This window comes from Trachinotus anak, unplaced genomic scaffold (genome assembly GCF_046630095.1).
Source record: "Trachinotus anak isolate AG129_WGS33_773 ecotype Australia unplaced genomic scaffold, CSIRO_AGI_Tana_v1 ptg000032l, whole genome shotgun sequence".
In the NCBI taxonomy this organism is placed as follows: Eukaryota; Metazoa; Chordata; class Actinopteri; order Carangiformes; family Carangidae; genus Trachinotus; species Trachinotus anak.
The window spans coordinates 4,722,593-4,743,650 of record NW_027273883.1 but is presented as its reverse complement, the minus strand read 5'-3'; the positions used below and the strand labels follow the sequence as shown (position 1 = coordinate 4,743,650).

Sequence of the window (21,058 nt, the reverse complement as noted above, 5' to 3'; positions counted from 1 at the left end):
GCTGAAGACAATAACTGTCAGACTTAATGATAACAGCCTTACAGTTCCCCTAAGATAGAATAACATGACTCTGCCAGAGGTTCACTGCTCAACATACACACACCTACCACCTCCCAATATTATTGTTATTGTTATTATTATTATTGTTAGTAGCAGTAGTAGTAGTAGTAGCAGTAGTAGTGGTAGTGGTAGTATTATGATGGCCTTATCTCTGCTGTTATTATTGATAGCACCATTACACCTACCAGTGGCACTGCTTAAATACACCAGTACATAGCTGAGTCATAACATTTAGCTACTCAAGAACTTCTGTGGTTGAGGAATTTATATGATTTAACAACTATTTTGTGCTTTTAACTATATTTATTTGACAAGTATATGGTATTTACTAATTCAGGTGTTATGGGGCCTGCACATGAAAGACATACTAATTATAACATATGCGAAATGAAGCTGTGTGACTCACAGAATAATTGCCGGAGACGAGCACTGACCCACATCATCCACTCCAGCTGTGCGTAAAAGCGCCATGAGCGCAAAATGAGCGTTAATGGCTGGTCGGTGGATGGTTAATGGATCCCCGTGGCGCACTGGCGCATCATCAGGGAAGACTCGCTGTTGTTGTGTCTTTCGGCATTTAGAAGAATCCAGCAGAGAGGTGTAGGCTACCTGCTCACACATACTTCTTATCAGCTGGAACCAAGCCTGAGAGGATTCAACAAGTATATTTTTACGCGGAAGCATTGTGGGTGAAATTACGCACGGTTTGCACTGATGGAGACAGTTAAGCTTGTTCTGATACTCGTGCTGCTCCTGACAAATGTCTTCTGTCAAGAAATGGATGTTGACAACTGGAATGAAAGCAGCGAAGTGGTAAGACTTATTCAACTTCATTGCATTTGTGGATCTATAAAAGAATTAAAACTGTCTTAACTGAGGTTAAGACGCTCTTGGAAAGATGCTTTCTTTGACTCAGTTGCGGGTAGAAATTAAGACTAAAGGGATACTAGAAATATCCAGTCTCTATATTTATACATTCTTTCTGTCTCACAAGAACAAATGGCAGAACTCTGAAGAAATTCAAGATGTATTAGTGAGAATGATCAGAAAACCAGGACCACGCCAGTATCTCGGACTCATGGGGAAGAAAGACTCTGGTAAGGCTCTTAAATGCCTCACTGCATCCCACGAATAAACTTTATTTATGTTCAGCTCTCATGAGATCAATCACTGATTTATTGTTTCCTTCCAAACAGCGAAAATGCAAACAGCTCGTAAACGTAAGTATTATTATCATCTGACTCTTTTATATCATATTTTAATGGGTGGCATTTAAAGAAAAGCTGAGTCTTTATTGGATGTTTTTCTTTCCCAGGGCACAAATTTCAAACCTTTGTGGGTCTGATGGGTAAAAGGAGCTTCGAGCATCAAGGTATGATTTATTCAAGTGTCACATAAAAAGGTCTATTTGCAGTGGAAATCTGCCTGGTAACAGCTGATTTCATCCCTGCAGGAGCCCTGTGAGCTGCACAGACTGAAGATTACTGAGGAAAAATATCTGTGTTTTCTCGCTTTGTTTAACCCTCCTGTTATGTTCCGGGTCAAACTGACCCGTTTTAAAGTTTGAAGATCTAGGAAAAATAGTTAAAAGTATTTTTCAGTATGAAACTTCTGCTTGCCTTAATTAGTGTAATCAACATATAATATGAAAATGGTTCATCTCACATATCTGCAACCACCCCCTGCATGTTTATATCAAAATTTAAATGTCTCAATGTTATGTAAAACTATTGTGTTTCATATGTTGGTCTTTCAAAAGCAATAAAGTGGTGAAACATTTAAAAAAAAGTTTGAACATGCATTTTTTTTTATGAAAAACGAGTGAATTATCCTAATTGAACCATTACCTGTTAGAGGTAAGGAACACCACTGCACTAAATTTTGATAGAATAGTTAGTAATGGAGTTAGTAATGAAATATTCACAGTGCTTGTTAGGATTCTTTTGGTTTCGGACATCTTTTGGATAATTAAACATGCACTGGGTCAAACTGACCCAGGAACACCACTGTTCCTGACAAATGAACATAACAGGAGGGTTAATTTCAGATCGACTACAAAAAAGTTTCATTTTGTTTTGTCAGTCTGTCATTGTTTCATTAAAATGTTATATTTGTCTCAACAGTAGCATTTGGCACTGTTGGTAATGCTGATTACTCTTTTAGGAAACCAGTGACATCTAGTGGGGAAATAAAGTGGTGACGAATTACTGGAAATATTTAAAGATTACTGCATGTAACAGCAGTTAAATAGTGTCATGTAAAAATCACACATCATTTCGCACAATAAAAACATCTCACCTCTCAATATCATCACAGGTTTATTAAGTGACTTTGTACAATACAAATGAAAAATAAAATTAAAAATATAGAGATGGAGTACATAGCCAAAGCAAATTGCGGTGTTGACTCTTCATTTCCCACTGACCCATTTTCCAGAGTGACTGAAATCTTGTTTTCTTTTCAAACGCGTCCAGGATCACTGTTATATGTGTGTGTTCGTTTGTGTTTTGTTTCAAACAGTGGACGCTGCTGTCAAGTCTCTGAGAAGTTTCTAAACATACAAAAGAAGTTATTACTTCAGCTGGCTCGGTATATATAAAAATAAACTAAAGTGAAATATAACACTTATGACATTATAAATGGTGGTCCAAGGCTAGTGGAGATAGCGAAACACAGAGGAAAAAGAAAAGCGTTACATTTCAGAAAAAAGAAGCTTTAGCCATATTTTTTTTTGTTTTTTAGAAATCTATAAAAAGGCCCAAGGTTCATTTTTATTGTTTCTGTTGGTTTTAGGTTTTTCTGTTGACACCATTTAACTTGAGGCTGTCGCAGTCAGAGGAGGGTTACGGGTTACCGGGTACACTCAAAACAAAACAAAAAGGATTAGTTAATGCCTTGTCCTCTTCTTACTTTAATACATGACAGAAGATCAGGTTAATGTTCATATACTGTTACTGTCATTTTTTTCCTGTAAACAAATATTCACCAGAACTTGATTGTACAACAGTCGGACATGACTCATGGGTAATTTTTTTTGTCTTTACTCTTCATAAAACTGTATACATCAGTTATTTAAAAGCAACCTTGGGGAGGGGAAAAAAAGAGCAGCAGGTGGGGGCAGGGACAGTTATAACAACAACAATAATAATATCAATAATAATAATAATAATAATAATAATAATAATAATAATTAAAATAATAATATGGGTTTGGCCTTTCTAAAATGGGGTTATTTTTTTTCTGCTGTTAAGGTAAACACATTCTTTGATGATGATGAGTCCCGAGGGAGCCAGGGAGCTCTGTGGTGGCGGTTCTGACTGTAAATGATGCAGATCCTCTCCACTGCCCCTCACATACCCCCAAATACCCCCAGTACCCACTCTAGTGGGTGGGAGCAGGAGCACAGCTGTGCTGGCAGACATAGCAGGGCCAGAGGAAGAAGAAGAGGAGGAGGAGGAGGAGGAGGGGGAGGGGGAGGGAAGAGGGAGGAGGAGTAGGAGGAAGAATAGGGGGAGTAGGAGGGTGATGTCAGTGCCACACTCTGGTGTCCTGACCGGCAACGTTGGCAAACAAAAACAACTCAAGTTGGGGTGGTCCTGCCGACTGTCTTTAAAAGATCTTTCCTTTCTTTTTGTTTTTCTCCAGGGTCCTGCAGAAGAGGAAGGACACATATTATCAGTCATCACTTTTAAAATCATATTTCAGCTCAGTAACAAATATATCATTTAAGTTCTGTCTGTGGTGAAGCAGATAGTAAGAACTCCACACAGTACTGAGTAATGCGTTTATAGGCTGTATATCTAAGTATATACTTTCTATAGCGCTGATTCCCAACATTGTGGCTTGTGACCCCTGAACAGGAAATTATCTACTTGTCATCTGGTCACGTGCTGAATATGTATACGAGTTCTGACCAGGTTGATGATTATTCTTCCTTCTTCCCTGTATATTTGAATAACATTTACAGGCTTGACATAGTGAAGATATCTCTGCTAAGTTTGGATTGACGTCCCCAGAGAGAAATATTATGTTGTGTAGCAGAAATATTTTTTCTGCTTTTATATCCCTGTAATAACCTCATGACCGCTCAGTAATTGTGCCATCCCTGCGTCCCAGGCTGAGAGCTGCTGCACTAGTTGCCTTTATATTGTATGTTCGTGTGAAAATGTAAAGGTTATGTAATGCTGTGCAGTCACTAAGTCACAAAGCTGAATGACCTCTGACCATTTGCTGCAGAGTGCATTGAGTACATGCACTACATTCCCTCTACACCAATAGATCTGACTGTCCTAGTTCTGAGTGAGAACATGTAGCCACTACATAGTGCCCTCAAAAATACTGGAATGCAATGGAACAAAAACAGTAATGTCTATGGCATGTACCTTACTTTCTGCTTACAATCCCACAATGCACTGTCCCGTTTTACTGACAGAAGCATTATCATTGTGTTGGTCTGCAGTATCACAACGATGATGCACAAAGTGACCATTTACTGCTCATAGTAGAGTCTTGAATGTTCGGTGAACGGGGGGCAGTGAATGAGAAAATGATTTGTGATACAGCCACATTCTCATATAATGTTCATGAAGGTGGCATATGCTGCAGTGGTTTTGTGTTTGATTGCATTACTTTGTAACACAAATCATTCCTGTTATTTTGTTCAGCCCCTAAACCAGCCACTCTTGTGGATTTCAATTGTGTTCAATCAAGAATCTAGACGGCTGGTAGCTTCATATTCAGAACTGTGCAAAAGCTTTGGGGACTTTAGACGTTTAGATTCTTCAGTGAGGCGTCTGATTTGTCCCAAATTCAGTCTGCACCATGACAACGAGCGCAAACATAAAGAACCATCTTCAGAGACAAGAGGAACAAGGAGTCCTGTGACAGATGGTCCCCACAGAGCCCTGTTTTCAACATCATGGACTCAGTCTGTGATTACATGGCGAGCGTGTGTGGATGATATGGGAGTGTATGCACAAACTTAATGTGTGTTAAAATACAAAGCTGAAGTATGACAAGTGAGACGGTGAGAGTCAGCTGTACCTGGAGGCCTCTAGTTTCTGCTGCTCCAGGCGCTGCTGGGCCTCCCAGTTTGCTCTCTCCTCCTCAAACACGCGTCTCTTCTCCTCCAGCTCCTTGTGCTGAGCCTCCAGGTTCTTTTTCATCTGCTCATGACGCCGCTGAAGCTACAGAGGCAAAGGCAGGAGAGGGGGAGGCCATCAGTTCTTTGTACTGAACCAACAGTCACACGTGCAGTCAAAAAAATAAAACAAAAAAACGTGCAAAACCCGTGAACTGCAGAGCTTTTTACATGTTACAATACCCACCAGTTATACTGCAGATAGAGAGACAAGCTTTAAACAGAGAACAGTAATATTTCCAACCGTAACAGATTAAACTGTTTGGTATCATCTTAGCACTTAGAAGAAAGGCTGATTTAATGGAAGAAGAAACAGGAAACGGCACTGACAAAGAAAAATAAAGCTGTAAATCAGATTAAAATCTGTCATTTTAATACTACTACTTATTGATACATTTTTAATTGATCCACAAATCAGCATAGGCAAAAACAGCATCACTTTTACACACTCTTCATGTTGCATTGTTAAAGGAGGAATCTCTCATATCAGCAACAGAGGGCATGACATGACAACACTCACAGTGCAGGTTATCAACCAGCCTGGTGTAAGCACATTTATAGCCATGTTCTTGTTGCGTAACAATTTGTTGTCTATGTGTATAAAATATATTCATATTTCACTTCCATGTTTTCCTGATTCAAATAAGCTGCTGTAATAAAATCTAATTTATTGTAATTATCTGAACACATGGAAATAATAAAAGAGGGTAAGTTGCACCATGTGTTCAGCAGATATTCTCACCCACGTTGACGACAGTCTGCATGCACATTTACATGCAAACAGCCTGTATCTAAAATCTGCTTTTAGAGGCAACTAGCAAACAGAACATTCATTTAGACAAATCAACAGCACGCTCTCATACAGCTCTCTCACACTTCTAACCGCCGGAGCACGTCAGCACAAGAGGAAGGAAGGCGCTCAGACAGATGAGTAATTTCACAAGAGCATGAAATGCAGTATTCATTAATGCATATGTGTGTGTGTGTGTGTGTACGCGTGTGTGTGTGTGTGTTTTACCTCTGCTTCAGAGTCTTTGAGCTTCTGCACTTTTTCCTTGACTTTCATCTCAAACACCTGCTCCATCTCCATCTCCATCTTCTTCATCTTAGCCACATGCTCTCGCCTCTCCTCCTCCATCTGGGCCAGAGGACTCCTGCACAGGGAGTACATGAGTACACACACACACACACACGCACGCACGCACACACACAAAGAGAGATACAAGCACAAACACACCAGATTTAGACCAGCACTACACCACATTACCAACACCAGTCTACTTATCTGTATGCTGATATATTGTGAATACTAATGTCAATAGCATGATTAGAATTTCAGTCTTCCTCCAATAGGACTGTTAAAAACTGAATTCACTAAACTTATTTTTGGTTTACTTTAACAAAATCAGCATTTTCATTCTATTCTGCAAACTGAAATCTCATTTCAGCAACTCCTCTTCAAGTTGTTTGCGAGCAGATTGCAATTCTTTACAGAAGAAGAAAAAGTGGATAAAGAGAAGGAAGTAGGAGGATTGGAAAAGAAAGAGCTGGATTCTGGCTTTTCGCAGTGGAGCGGGTCAGTAGGGCCCTGACACCTGAAAACATGCCAGATGGATCCCAAATCGTTAGGACTGGTTGACTAAACTGGTGGAAGTGAGATTTACAACTTTTTCTCTTCCAGAGAAGCCAGAAAGATGAGAAACTCCCTTTAACATTATCCCCTACCCCCCAACCCCAAAAATAAAAACTGTTGGGGGAGAGGAGGAAAAACAGACCGAGAGGTGAGAAGTTTTAGGAATGACAGGATCCAACAAGGCTGTAAAAAGAAACGGGAAACCAAACCAACCGCGGGACATATTTCTGGGAACCAGAAGAGGGACCCAAAAGCTAATGCAAGGAGCCTGTTAACACTGGTTGTTAGTGCAGGTGGTGGATTAAATGTTAGGAGGGCTCAACAGAGGAGTTTGTTGTAGTGTAAGTGTACAGAGACCCGTCATTAAAGACCTGTAGAGGTTACCTGTGATTATGAGGAATTTAAGTTGGAGGAGTGAAAACAGCTTGTTAAGAATCATCTGATCCTGGTCTCAAGCCTGATATTCTATATGCAAGAGAGAAACTGCCAGAGAGCAATGGGAGAAAATACAACCTTCAAGCTGCAGTAGACCGTTTTTAAATGAAGACAAATACAGTGACTGCATTTCTAGAAGGGATGAACTGCTCCAGTACATCGACTCAGTATCAACTGTCGACACTGACCATATTAACAAAAGAAATCCACATTAAATACTGTTTTTAGTTAATGGGATTAGGAATATTAGGAGTTTCCGATATCAGTTACATCCATTTAGTCACTAGAGGCTGTTGACTCAGGTTTTAGTGTCACAGCAGTCCCTGGCCTACTTTTGTGTTGCATAATAGGGATTCAGGTGAGTTAACCATAGTGAGGTATACAGATTTTTCTAATAGAAGTAAAAAACAAACTACTAAACAAACTACTGTCAGGATGGTGGTGCTTGGTTATTACTCTTTAACATAAATCTAGTTCAGCACATAAATAGTGTGCATATTCAGCTTATCTTTTATTATTTCAATTGTATTTGTATAGCACCAACCAACATACATTCTCTCAAGGCACTTTACAAGGTAAGGTCAAGACCTTATTATATATTTTGATATAGATTGTGTGTTTTGCATTTAATTGCCATCCACCTCAGGCTCGATGCTGATAGTTGATGTTAAGATGAGTGACACTAAAGTTGAAACAGCAGCAGCACCACCACCACACAAACATATTTTTGTCTCCCAACTGGAAACTGCTTCACTATTGTTTTCCTGCATTGTTGTCATAAACACAGGTAACCACTGCAAACATCTCATAGGCAGGTCTCTGTTATTAGTCCAAGCAGGGCTAATAAAAGCAGCAGGTGGAAGCAGCGAAGAATGCACCGGTGGAAACGCTTAAAGGATTTCTTGTTGGGGAAAAATTACAGCATCGTAGCATTCGTAGGTCTAAACTAGATTTATAAGGAGGTGCGGCAGTTCACAGTTTTCCCCCCGCTGTTCCTGGAAACATCTGACAGGAGGGAGGGGGAAGTTGAGGGGGAAAGCTGACCCAAGTCAACAGGGAGGAGAGAAAACACCCAAATGCAGCCAACAAGGGAGAATAGAGGAAGGATAACATCTTAAACAAGGGTCTAAGAAATAAGTGAAAAAATGACCACTTACATTCCTTCAACTGTGTCAATTCTAAAAAACAAAAACACACACACAACCAAACACACACACACACACACACACGCACAGACACACACAGCATGCAATGATGAGGTCATGCACTAAAATAAGACTACAGTCTATTAGGCGTGTTCTGTGACTCTTACTACTTTCTCACTGCAAATGGGGAAAAAAAAAAAAAAAAAAAAAGAAAGCTTGGAAAAAATGAACAATGTGGGCTTTGTGAGCTGGGTGTCAAATACATTCGCAGAGTTGGTCAAATGTTTAGCTGTGTGTTAGCATCAGCAGTGTGAGGCTTCTATTCAGCTGTGGAGCAAAATCAGTGGCATGATTTTATGCAAAGTAGTACAGTGAGAGGCCACCACGAAAGCAAAACCATTGATTGTTTCTCAAACATCACAAACAGAGGACATATGGTCGATGAATGAACCCCCAATCATGGCTTATCCAGTTACCTGGAACCTATAATAAGATTAGGATATGAATAAATGGTTTGACAACTCAGTCATCTACAATCAGTTCCTTCAGGCCCAATGAGGGTAATGTTGCTTTCACAAATGCATCCAACACAGTTTAACATGTTTAATAATGTCCCCACGTGTTCTTGCAGAACATTATGATGTTACATTTTAACATTTTAATAATAAACTAAGGACTGAAGCAGGTAACCAGGTTCTCTTCTATTCTACACAATCATACAAAAGGCACTTTATTAATAACTTTTATTTTCTTTTTACTTATAATGATGTGAACTTCTCCTTCCTGTCTTTCTTAACTGCAACCTTCTCTGTTGTATTTTGTCCAGGACTTACTTGGTGGACAGTTGTCCTTTGGCCCTGTTGTTGTCGACTCCGTTGTAGGTGACAGCGGCCAGCTTCCTGCTGCGGTAGTTTTCATAGTGGACATTGTTTGTCACATCCTTCAGGTCCTGCATGTGAGTTCTGCCAATGGACAACAAAGAATCCAAAATATTTAAAATGCTTGTTTCAACTGCTCTTTCAACTAAAAATTGCTGACATTAATTGATTCTTTTGTTCTAAAACATCTTCTATGCAGAATCAATACTACCTTCATCAGAGCCTGTGTTTATCAATCTTAAATCCTGGTGGATTAAAATGTTTATTAACTCTAAATGATACAGTTTGCTTATCCTCTTTGTATTTTCAGTACCTGATGAGCATGTCCCTGAGGATGGTGAAGTCACAGTGGTCACTGTTTTCAACTAGGAGGGAAAACAACAAGTCAGTAGAAAACAGAGCAACATGGGAACATAAGTAATGTTCAATTCCTGTTTTCAGGAATACTGTCCTGTCATGATTCCTATCCCTACCTTACATTTGAGGGGATCTCTCTTATTATATTTATCTCAAGTCTCTACCTGTATTTTGATGCATTACTTATTTTCTTTCCTTTGACTGAATTTCAGTATTAAACATTTTCAGTGTGGTTCTATTAAACTAACAAAACTTTCATACCTTCTGCAACCCCCCAGGGGTACTGTCGCCCTCTGACCCTCTTGCCGTTGACCTCAATGATGGTGTTGCTTCCTACTACGGCCAGTGGCAACTTGTCCTGGCAGAAGAAGAATATATTGGTATAATAAATAAAAGTGTAAGAGCCTGGGTTTGTAACAAACTAGTGCATTAATATAATTTCATGTGTGGATCTGGCAGGTGACATACCTTGATCTTCTTCACCAGCCGGTTCTCCTCTTCGTCGTCCGTCTCAGGGAATTCGTAGATCTTGATTTTGTGCTCTTGGATTTCCCGCATGATCTAGTGCAGAACAGGAAAATAGAAGATCTTAGCCTCATGTCGAGATGGGGAAAATCATTCAAACTGCTTAATTTTAATTAGGGGATATCAAATTATCTGGTGCAAAAGCTGCTCCACATAATGTTTTCAGTTGATACTAAACGATAATATGACTCAAAATGCAAACTCTAAGCACATTTCTGTGTTAACATCCTGTCCTGTAAATGTCTGAGTACTTGTCTGTAAAGATACTTACATAAGTGACACTACACATTCTTTTTTGTGGTTTCATGATATGTTCAGTTGCAGTTTCCCTCTCCTCACCCAGTCCAGTGTTAATATAGTGACTTTATATGGTCTGTTTTAGCCCCGCTTGATGTTGAAGATGCATTTCTGGGATTGTCTTTATGTTTTTGTGCTTCTGTCTCATCTTAATGTTAACACTCAACCTAATACATACTTAGCTGCACTACATTAACATGGCCGGTTAAAATATGTTGATGCATACCAACATTGTTTCTAGTAGAAGTACAACACAAAAGTACAGTGCAAAATGGAACCAAGCAAATTCAGCCATTTAGCAATCTTTTTTTCCCTTTTTAAATTATACGTTTATGTTTGTGTACTTTACAGACAACTCCTGACACAGTTGGTCATAGTTCTACAAACAGCTGCAACATTACAGAGACTGTTCTGTGCTTGACTTTGCGTCAAGATGCGCAGTATTGCCATCATTCCGATGACCACGGTCAAAAAAAAAAAAAAAGAAAACTACCTCTGACGTTGTTTTTCTGCAGTAGTGTGCATGCAGCTGTGGAAACCACTGACCTGCTTCTTGAACTGTTGGCATTCCTCTGGAGTGAGGGTGTCTGCTTTGGCGATCAGTGGGATGACATTGACTTTCTCATGCAACCGTTTCATGAACTCAATGTCCAGGGGTTTCAATCTGCAGAGAGATAAAGACACAGCTTGACATATATGAATATTGTTAAGTCATATTGTGATATTGCCTTGTTAATACTCACCATTGATATCTTATATGCATAAGTCTGTCTAGCACATATAAGTTCAATGTAATTAATCAAACTGTTGTGGAGTCTACTCCTTTGTCATTACTGGAATAAAAGGGGATATTTGGGGGTTTTGGATTTACATTTGATCACTGTTCCTTGGTTAGCGCTTCCTTAGACATCAAAAGAATAAATGTAGTTAAACCAAATATAGCAAAGTATCTGTGACGCCTGGCTGATGTTTGTAATGTCTAGAAAAATGACCTTGTAGTCGTGAGAAAGGGTTGCTATTCTTGGCTGTTTTTGAGCTGAATAAATAACATTTGACATCACTGAAGTTTTGAGTTGTAGCTTTGTATTTCACTCTGTATTTGGTTATTTTATATAGTCACATCTTCATTTGATTCTCTTATGGTATTGTGGAAATATATCCCTCCGAATCAAATTCTGCCCAGAAGCAGAATTTGTTGTTTTTAGTGGTTGGAGTGGGATGCATGTTTGTCATGAAGCCAACACCCATGGAGGTCAATATACAACACAGTGCTGAAAAACCTGAATGCAACAACTGGTAGCTATTACCTGACAGAGGAACAACACTACAAGCAACTATTTATCAGATTACAAAAACCTTGAATGAGGACCCTACTGACATCATTAACAGGTGATGTAATCCATACTGTTGCTGCTGTTACACAATGGGTCTGATAAACCAAACAAATGATAATAAACAGCTGGCCCATATTCACATCAACAGGCCCTTTGTAGTAGTACACATCTAAAAACAACACATCACTCTCAAAAATACTGTTCATTGCTAAATGTTGGCTGACATGAATATTGATGCATTGTAACTAATATCTACATCGCTATAAAAACAACCATGCTGTTGACAAGCTCCAGTAGTAGGTTCAGCTAAACATGTACCAGACCAATCTCTGTATTCAGGAGAGACCAATATCCACCTCAAACACATTTCCCAAACTATACAAATAGGGTAAGGTATTTTGTAAGAGAGCAAAAAGAGAAATACATGTAAAATAGAAACAAAGAAGCCAGTATTTCATAATATAAGGGCTACAATAAATTTTTTAAAACATTTTGATTAATTTGCTGATTATTTTCTTGATGATTCATCTATCAGAATACTGATCACAATCACAATACGGAAGCCCAAGGTGACATTTTCACCAACAAACATCCAAGAGCTTAAGATATTTAGTTTATAAATGGTATAACAGAAAATGAGAACATCCTCATAAACAATAAGATGGAAATTGATAATGTTTGGCATTTCTGCTTGAAAAAGAATTATGATAAAATTGATTAGGGAGAACATTTTTCTGTTGATGGAATAATCACCTAATCATTCAGCAAAATCATTATCAAAAGGGTAGAGTTGTCAATAAGCAGCACTGGACCTCAAAATGCTGCATCTGTATATCCCTAATCAGTTATACTGATTTTCTTTTCCATATTCACATTTTCTATAAATAAACTTAATTGTTGTTTGAATCTGTATGTTTTTTTTTTTTTTATTGATTTCATATTAGTGTGAGCTTCTCTTTCTGCAACTGCCTTCTTTCTTGTTTTATAAAGTCTATAGAAGCACTATGTGGTTTTACTCACATCATAAAATGTGGCCTTTCTCAAAGTTATGAGCATTAGTAAAACAGTTAGTTTATTTTGTGACACACCTTTTGTGACACAGACTCATGTGGGTGATCTTTTCCTTCATGAGTCACTGTTTGGGTTATTCACAATTAACTGCCTAACTGTTATTACCAGTTGAAATATCCTGGGACACCAGCACCATCTGAGCAGTTATTCTCTGCCACAGGTCTCACAGTTAACAGATTGCATGCCAGACTAACCCCACAGCCTGTTGACATGTTGCTATTTCTGATTAAAACCAGCAGACAAGCTGTGTGCCATGCTGAGGATTGAGGTGGCCCTGGCCTGTTTACTTCATTTTGAGGTTTAATGCCAGTCTGACTCTGTGTTGCATGAGCAGTAGTCTGGCTGTTCACACCAGAAGCAGATTTCTACACATTGGTCAAGAAGCGACTCTGCTCCTCTGTTCTTTTTTTTTTTTTTTTTTTTTAAATAACCTCATGAATTTATAACAGAGATTTTTATGTGTTCCTGGATAAGCAGGGCTTCTGCAACAGTGAAGTTATGTTAGTTGGACCTGTGGGGAGGGGCTTCTCTCCAGCCTGTGCGAGTACGTCTGCACGTCTGTCTTGCTCTCTGTTTATTCAATATTTATTTACTTATTAATCAAAGGTGGCAGAGCGCTGTCCCAGATCTTTCTGTATTATAAATACATTTTAATCTTGTCGGTTAACAGTTCATGGTTGGTTAAGGAGCATCGACTACCGGTCAGGAAAAAAAAACTGAAAATGAACGTCCCTGGACACTGTCTTCAAACCTTTGACAAAACCAGTTAGAGTTAAATATTCACACTGTCTCGTGTTCGAGGTCACTGTTGTTGCTGTGTGAGAGCAGTCAGCTGGTGTTATGAGGGGATGCTCTGTGTGTGAGAACATACGCTGCACATCCTCAAGGCTAAAGTACTGCTTGTGTGGGGACTGAGGACATGCTTGTACAAACACAATGTCTCACAGAGGACGGACAGACATAAGTTGAAGAAAAAAAAAAAAAAAGAGAGAGGAGGACAGAGGCTTCTTCACTGTTTACACCAAGTCACGGTCGACAGCTTCAAGGACATGTGAACACACATTGGACATTTGCATATACACAAATGGAGCAGCCCCACAAGACAACACAAACAACATTATCCAGCCCTACAATGACACACAGCAATATCAAGAGCCGTGACATATATTAATATTGATATTAACATCATTTTAAACTCTACATACATTTAAAAGGGGTTATTGACCGAATACCAGCAAAAGCTTTTTTTTCATGGCAGGAAATAACTGCTTGAGGCCTCATTTTTCAATTTCACTACTCCCACACTTTCTGCTCTTTGACTGAATTGAACACCACACAAGACACGAACACTTCTTAAAAGAAAGATAAGAACCTCTCAGCTGTCCAATAACTATAGAAGAACTGGTGGCTTGTGAATAATAAACATCCTAATTAAAATTCCACACAGTCGTCTCTTTATGAAACATTTGGCAATCAGTATCATCTGCTGGGCACTTTGCCAGTGTCTTCATCTGTCTTGTTTGCTTCCCCCTGCTTTTTTCCCTTTTTTTTTTTTTTTTTTTTTTTTTTTTTTAAACAAGCCTAAAGTTTTAACCCTTATTTTGCAAGACAAGCTGACTCAGTCTCACGTTATCATTTACAGCAATGGCCTGGGAGGAGGAGAGGAGACTGAGTACGACAACACACACACACACACGTACTGTTCTTCACATACAATTCCCAACCTCAGATTCTGACTAGTATGACCACAGCTTCATGCTGCTGGCCAATGAGCTGATCGAGAAGCAGCTGAGGGTTCAGCACCTAACTGAAAACGTTGAGGAAGGATGAGCTTTACTGTCCATCCTTCCTCGGATCTTCCAGATGGTACAGGGATTTGTACCAGCAACCTTTAGTTGGGACGCTGTTGACCTCTTATTTCCCATCTTACACTATTTTAGCTAATTTCCTTTTCACTGTTCACCCTTCCCTTCTTATTTTTTCCCCCTTACTTGAGTCCTTAAGGCCATCAACTTCCTATGTATTGAACAAGGCTGTGAGTTTGATCTGCATTTACTAACCTTACAGAGTGCTTTAAATGAAAACATCCACTAAAATCATGGCCATACGAATTTGTCTCCCAGACTCACCCGTGTCCCGAGGGGGCGATGAAGTACAGGCAGCAGTGGATTCTGCTGTCTGGCATCTGTCTTCTATTCACCCGAGATTCTGAGTTCAGGTAGTCTTCAAACTTGCTGTCTATGTGGTCAATGATCGGCTGCCAGCTGCACAATACAAAATACAGCTTCCGATAAGAAACAAATCCCCACAAAGCCCAAGAGCGACTCATTGATTTAGGAATAGTGGAGAGTAGCTTTGACATTAGGGGTTCCAAATGAAGGAATATCATTTGTGCTTTGTGATTCTTACCAGTTGCTGTTGTCGACAGCATCTCCAAACCCTGGGGTGTCAACTATTGTGAGAAGCAGTTGGACGCCACCTTCCTTTATTAAAACTTTGGACTGCTCCACCTGGCACAGGGGACAGAATGAAGGGCACATTGTGTTTACCTCTGCCACAAACTGTGCCTCTGAAACCAACCCATTTAATAAATACTAAAAACAAAGACACAGTATGGAAGGTGGGCTGCAAAATCATTAGAACTGTATGCTAATAGTGGCACAGATGATTTATTTCACAAAGACAACACTTGAAACTAGCAGCATGTTGCAACACGCCCCCTCACACTGTGCAATTAGCCAAGAATGCTGAGAAACCAGAAAAGCACACCAGCATCTGGAGATAGCAATGCTGTCAGTTGGAAGGCAGACAGATAAATTACAGCACCTGAAGCACTCAAGATTCAGGACAACGTTGTGTAATTAGAGGATGAAGATAAAATCACTATGGCTGGAGCTGACAGTAGGTCTGACTTGTTCATCTAATTCAACAAAGACATAGCTGGCAGCAGACACCATAATCCTCTTCTCTTTACAATATTCAGATCATGTTTGCTAATGTTAGACCTCAGGTATAACTATCTCTGTGTTCACTGAAGTATAGTTAGAAAGGCATGGATAATTCTTGGGTCTGTGGCGCTGTAAAATTGTAAATCACAATGTTTTATATGTCTGTTTTCATTATAATACATTGTGTTGTTAACAACCCAAGAATTTGATGTCACTATGTGCATCTTAATAGACTCCAAGGCAGCTAATCTACTTCGGAGCTACATACTTGAAACACAATAATACAATCTCATAATTAAGTCAGTATGTGTGTTACTGAAATAGTGACTGAAATGTTCTATGACACAGTACATAATCTGTACTTGTATCTGTCTGTGGCCAGCACTGTGGCCACAGACATCAAACCTATGGATTGAGTAGCTTCTGAAGCTGTTTAAGTCTGCCATTTTTTAACATTATTAACAATATTTGGTCTACTTTATGTTACATCTAAAAAGAAATACTGTTGTCAACTTCCCCTCTTGGTATCTGTTTTTCTCATTGTCCCTCGACATGCTAACAATGCTGGTGCGTTTCATTGTTTTTAACACTGCGTAAACACCTCAGGTCAAGGATCACGTTTACTTGCCAAAATGTACCTGTACAGTCTTCTTGATTCGATGTGAGGGTCCAGGATACTCTGATGAATACAGGTCTGTTAGGAACAGAGAGTTGATCAACGTGGATTTGCCCAGGCCGGATTCCCCTGAAATAGAAGAGAACAAGAAGACAAATCAGACAAAGTACAGCATCACTTGGAATAATGTACTGAAAATATATATAACAAAAGCCCTAACCCTTCCATTATACCCACACAAAGATCACTGTTGACATCTTAAAGACAATCAAAGGGCATGTGTCTGGCTGATGAGACTGACATTTGTCCAGGACATTCATCCTTTTGGTTAACAGTTAAAGGCTAAGGAAACAACACAGACAAGTGGCCATTGTGTGCCCAGTTTCCAAGTTCCCAATGAAAAGGATCATTAGTGGAAATGACCACTGGCACTGCCTGCCTTGGCTGATGGCCACAAGTCAATATTTAACGAGCCACCATTTACACCAAAGCGACAGTCAAAGGGTAGTGTGTGGAGCTTGTACTGTAGCATTTGTTTGTCATGCATTTTAAGTATGGCATGTAACCATCTGTTATGGGTATGTGCTTGTTGAATTTACCGCAGTATGAAGAGATGCCTGTGAACTGAGCTGCTCTACAGTGTGTGAACTCCACATGTTGTTGGGTCATGTGTTTCATGAGGCATGGACAGACGTGCCATTCACTGTTGCTCATACTAGTCCCATCGCTCCCCTTCCCTTCCTCCATCTTTCATCCTCTTTTCCTCTTTCACGCCACACTGGTGACGCACTGCGTTGCACAGTAGGGACATGTGGGCTCACAGCTCATCAGAGCCAAGAAAAGCTGAATATTGTGTGTGTGTGTGTGTGTGTGTGTGTGTGTCGATGCAAGAGGCTGATACCATAAAAACAATAGCAAGCCCCCAAGGACCTCTTCTACTGTCCTTGCTGCTAGATGCAATGCCATTTTTAATCTTCTCTGCAATTATTCCCAAAATTAAGCAGAGTGTTAAAAACACACTGAGGAATTTAAACACCCAGGAGGACCACTTGGTCACCATCCAGCAGCTTTTATAAAGAACATGTCAGAGGACGGGAGCAAGCGAAATCCAAGCTCATGTTATTAGCATATTCTAATGCAACTAAAGAAATAACAGTAACAAAAGAAACTGCTCACTAATATGTTTGGAAATTGATTAGCTGTACTACAAGCAGAAACGTGTAAAGAAACTGACTGGTGTGAATGCTGTTGGAGATGTGCTATTCTTAGAGGCACGCTGGGTACAAATTCTGTTCGTCCCACCACAGGAAATAGTTTTGACCCGAAGAAACATTTTCCCTCCAAACAGAGACTGATCAGCCGAGGAGGATCTTGGCACAGTGTCAACCACCACATCCAAGCATTTTAAAAGAATGTCTGCATTTCTGATTCGCTGAGTGCAGCTCTAGATAAATCCAGCCCAAATGTTTCTGTTTTAGGATACAATGTTAAGAACTTGACATTAAGATTAACTGAAAGAAGAGCAATGCATTGGCCTCCTCATCTTTGACTCAGCAATTAATACTACAAAGCTGGGGGCATGTCCCTTGTGTATAAATATAGCTGTGCACACACACACACACACACACACACACACACACACACACACACACACAATCTCTCTCTCTCTCTCTCAAGAAGAAACCACAATGCAGGACATTAAAATGCCAGCCACAATGAATACAATGAAATGATTCAAATACAACAAGGACAAACAGATAGCTGGGCAGCATGTGTTCTTACCCACGACCATCAGGGTGAACTCAAAGCCCCTCTTGACAGACTTCCTGTACACTTGGTTGGGGAGGCTTGCAAAGCCAACATATCCTTCCAGATTCTTTTGTTGCTGTAAAACAGTAAAAAAAAAAAAAAAAAAAAATGCAAACATCAAAACTACAAAGAGATTTAATCTTGCAACCTGCATTAGATGTAAAGCTCAAAAAAGTCTTCATCGCCCTATTCCCCCACTGCTGTAACTGAAATACACTCCTAAGCTTCTCACCACCTGAACCTTGATGTTCCCAAAGCAGTGTTTCCCATACACTGATATATTTGTCTGTAATATCAACATTGACTGCCACATTGATTTTCTATTTTTTCTACTATTTCAAATGGCTAAAAATGTATTTCATTGTACAGCTGTGCCTGTGCAGCATATTGACTTGCTAAGCCCCTCCTTTCCCTGCTCACGTTCTCTCTCTCTCTCTCACAGATTGACAACAGACCCTACTGTCACAGCCGGACTGGCTAAAAACAACACATTTGGTCTTTGCAAACAGAAATGGTGTAGGTGTTTATTTGCACATTGAGCGGGGAAGTGAGATCAAATCATAAACAGTCACATGAGACACATGTGGGGACGCATTCTAATGACAGGTGTACAGTGAGCTGTCCACTTGTGATCAGATCACCCAAGATGCATGTTAATGCCAATGTGAACAGGGCCTCTGTCTCACAATCACACTGACAACAGACCTGTCTGTCATAGTTGGACTGGCCATCGAGAGCCCCTCTCACCCCTGCCATAAATACAATCTAATTCTGTGGGGGAAACAGCAATGTTGCTGTTGAAATTTTCCTTTAGTAGACTCAAAATTAGACAAAACATTTCTCCACATATTTACTCTTCAGTTTTCACTAAATATATATCACACTTACATAGAATGAGATATTCCAATCAAAGATGACACCATTATATCAAAGGAACATCATGACATACATTCTAAACTGTAATTCAGCACAGTTGATATCCTGGAGATTCTTGACTTAAATTTAATTATGCAAAGCTGAACACAGTGAACAAAAGGGTTGAAAAAAAAAAAAAATACTGTGCAATTCCTTTAAGTATAAAGACAGTTTCTCTACTTACAGCTGTAGGTGTGTAGATCATTGTGATGTGGTTCCAATGTGCAGGAAGAGCCAGCATTTCCAGGGTCACAAAGCAAAGGGAGAGAGCAAAAAACAAAAAAACAAAAAAGGCAAAAGAGAATCAATCTCAGGCCATCTGATAAACACACCATTCTGTCTCCAGAATCAGTTTCCCAAGCTGTGAACCCTTGGGCAAAATGATTCATGATCTTTACTACTGTAACAACACAGACAGTTGGCAAATGTGGTGCATATTCCACTCCACTTGTTCCTTTAATGTCAGTAGCACCATAAAGTACGGCCCATTCATCGTTGCAGCTTTTTCTTTTCACCCGTGGCTTGGAGAGGATTTCTGCCTCGTACACTGGAGCATCTCCTGCCTACCAACAGCAGCCCACATCTCTTCTGTGTGAAGCTATGACTTGTGCTAATTTGCCTACAGGATATGCAGCAAAAACACAGCAGTATCCTTGAGCTTCAGTAGGCGAATCAATGTGTGTCAAACTTTGCAAATTCGTTGACTAGTAACCCACTGTCCGCCCATTTTAATAACATATGATTTTTTTTTTTTTTTCCCATCTAAGAGCTGAAAAAATTAGAGAACTGTCATTTTAAAACGACAGTTGTCTGTTTCCTTTGCGGCAATGGCTGACAGGTCTGTTAAAGGAAGTGGTGGCAGGTGGAAGACCAAGCTGCAGTTTGATTGTGCAGATTTTATAATGCAACTCACATTCTGACTAAGAGGTCTCTGCATGAAACCAGTGAACTTAAATGTCAAAACATGAAGTCTGAGGTACTAGATCAAGTATAATCCAGATTAAATGCCAGGCGTGTCACCCTTATACTTAACCATGAGAGAGATTTCTAGTTTAACTTCGACTGACTAACCTAGATATTCCAATCATTGCTGTTTAATCAATTTATCGATCTCACACTAATGCAGCTGCCCTAACTGACACAGAGATGCAAGGAAGTGGTCGTTCTCCCCGTTGAAAGACGCATTTTTAAAAAATATCATCCTGGACAAAAGCGTTGCTAAAGAACAACGAATGTATCCTGCATAATATAGGACTATTTAACGTTATTACAAGCCAAATAGAAAACCCTTGCAGTTCACATGCAGTGAGGCTACATGTCGTTTCCCCCTTAGGTTCAAACAAGTTAGCATTAACGAGAGCTGTTTAATCCAACATACGACGCCAAACTAGCAAAAATCAAAGCTTTAAAAAACCCCCTGAATGTACCCCTAGCAAGAGTGTTAACGTGGCTCATTGTGTTAGATCGTAACACACACAAAAAACACGTTTAGTGAGATACTTTTCGAAAGAGCTAAAGACAGGAAATGACACTCCCGTTAGGTTATGCAGCCTGCTAGCGAAGCCGAGGCTAACAGCTAGCTAGTTAGCAACCCATCCAACTGGAGGCGGATGCCTGGGCGTTGGTGCTCAGACAACTGTAGAAGTAAAATAGCAGCAAAGCTAAATAGTTCAAACAGCGAATCCAATATTAACACAAGTAATTCGTGTTGAAGTTTACAACATGTTTTTCAAAATAAGTCGTGCCAGTAGCGAACAGAAGCAGTCTCACCCATAACGTTGACGCTCCCTGCCGCCTCAAATACCGATCATTCACAAGCCGACATTCCCCTTCTCGCTGCTTTTACTCGAGCTACGCACTATGAGGCGCGCAACGCCTCCTGTGCGCAACGAAAT

At 39.8% G+C, this 21,058-nt stretch overlaps 2 protein-coding genes across 4 annotated transcripts; one reads left to right on the top strand and one right to left on the bottom strand.

The window, feature by feature from the left end:
* Positions 1-158: 158 nt before the first annotated feature.
* On the top strand, positions 159-3,264 carry LOC139613693 (protachykinin). The gene is made up of 5 exons (XM_071470515.1): positions 159-873; positions 1,055-1,157; positions 1,257-1,280; positions 1,376-1,432; positions 1,514-3,264. Exons 1-5 carry the CDS (start codon positions 775-777, stop codon positions 1,522-1,524), a joined length of 294 nt encoding a protein of 97 aa, XP_071326616.1. The 5' UTR covers positions 159-774; the 3' UTR covers positions 1,525-3,264.
* On the bottom strand, positions 2,362-21,011 carry septin7b (septin 7b). 3 transcript variants are annotated; one of them, XM_071470514.1, is made up of 14 exons: positions 20,928-21,011; positions 18,222-18,320; positions 16,462-16,568; positions 15,285-15,385; positions 15,005-15,139; positions 11,017-11,134; positions 10,117-10,209; positions 9,910-10,006; positions 9,605-9,656; positions 9,247-9,375; positions 8,426-8,446; positions 6,219-6,354; positions 5,104-5,246; positions 2,362-3,709 (listed from the first exon to the last, which is right to left on the bottom strand). In XM_071470514.1, exons 1-14 carry the CDS (start codon positions 20,935-20,937, stop codon positions 3,670-3,672), a joined length of 1,281 nt encoding a protein of 426 aa, XP_071326615.1. In that variant the 5' UTR covers positions 20,938-21,011; the 3' UTR covers positions 2,362-3,669. The 3 variants fall into 3 exon arrangements, with proteins under 3 accessions (XP_071326615.1, XP_071326613.1, XP_071326614.1); XM_071470512.1 differs by lacking the exon at positions 20,928-21,011 and adding an exon at positions 19,348-19,383 and having other exon boundaries at positions 18,222-18,324; XM_071470513.1 differs by lacking the exons at positions 8,426-8,446; positions 20,928-21,011 and adding an exon at positions 19,348-19,554 and having other exon boundaries at positions 18,222-18,324.
* Positions 21,012-21,058: the final 47 nt, after the last annotated feature.

What these genes read in the sequence shown, in the direction of transcription:
- LOC139613693 (XM_071470515.1), top strand. Translation starts at nt 775, where the DNA reads ATGGAGACAGTTAAGCTTGTTCTGATACTCGTGCTGCTCCTGACAAAT. An exon ending in CATGGGGAAGAAAGACTCTG is followed by an intron (nt 1,158 to 1,256) that starts GTAAGGCTCTTA and finishes CCTTCCAAACAG; the next exon opens with CGAAAATGCAAACAGCTCGT. An exon ending in AATGCAAACAGCTCGTAAAC is followed by an intron (nt 1,281 to 1,375) that starts GTAAGTATTATT and finishes TTTCTTTCCCAG; the next exon opens with GGCACAAATTTCAAACCTTT.
- septin7b (XM_071470513.1), bottom strand. Translation starts at nt 19,404, where the DNA reads ATGCTGGCTCTTCCTGCACATTGGAACCACATCACAATGATCTACACA. An exon ending in GTTCACCCTGATGGTCGTGG is followed by an intron (nt 16,569 to 18,221) that starts GTAAGAACACAT and finishes CTTCTATTTCAG; the next exon opens with GGGAATCCGGCCTGGGCAAA. An exon ending in CAGAAACTAGAGGCCTCCAG is followed by an intron (nt 3,710 to 5,103) that starts GTACAGCTGACT and finishes CCTCTTCTGCAG; the next exon opens with GACCCTGGAGAAAAACAAAA.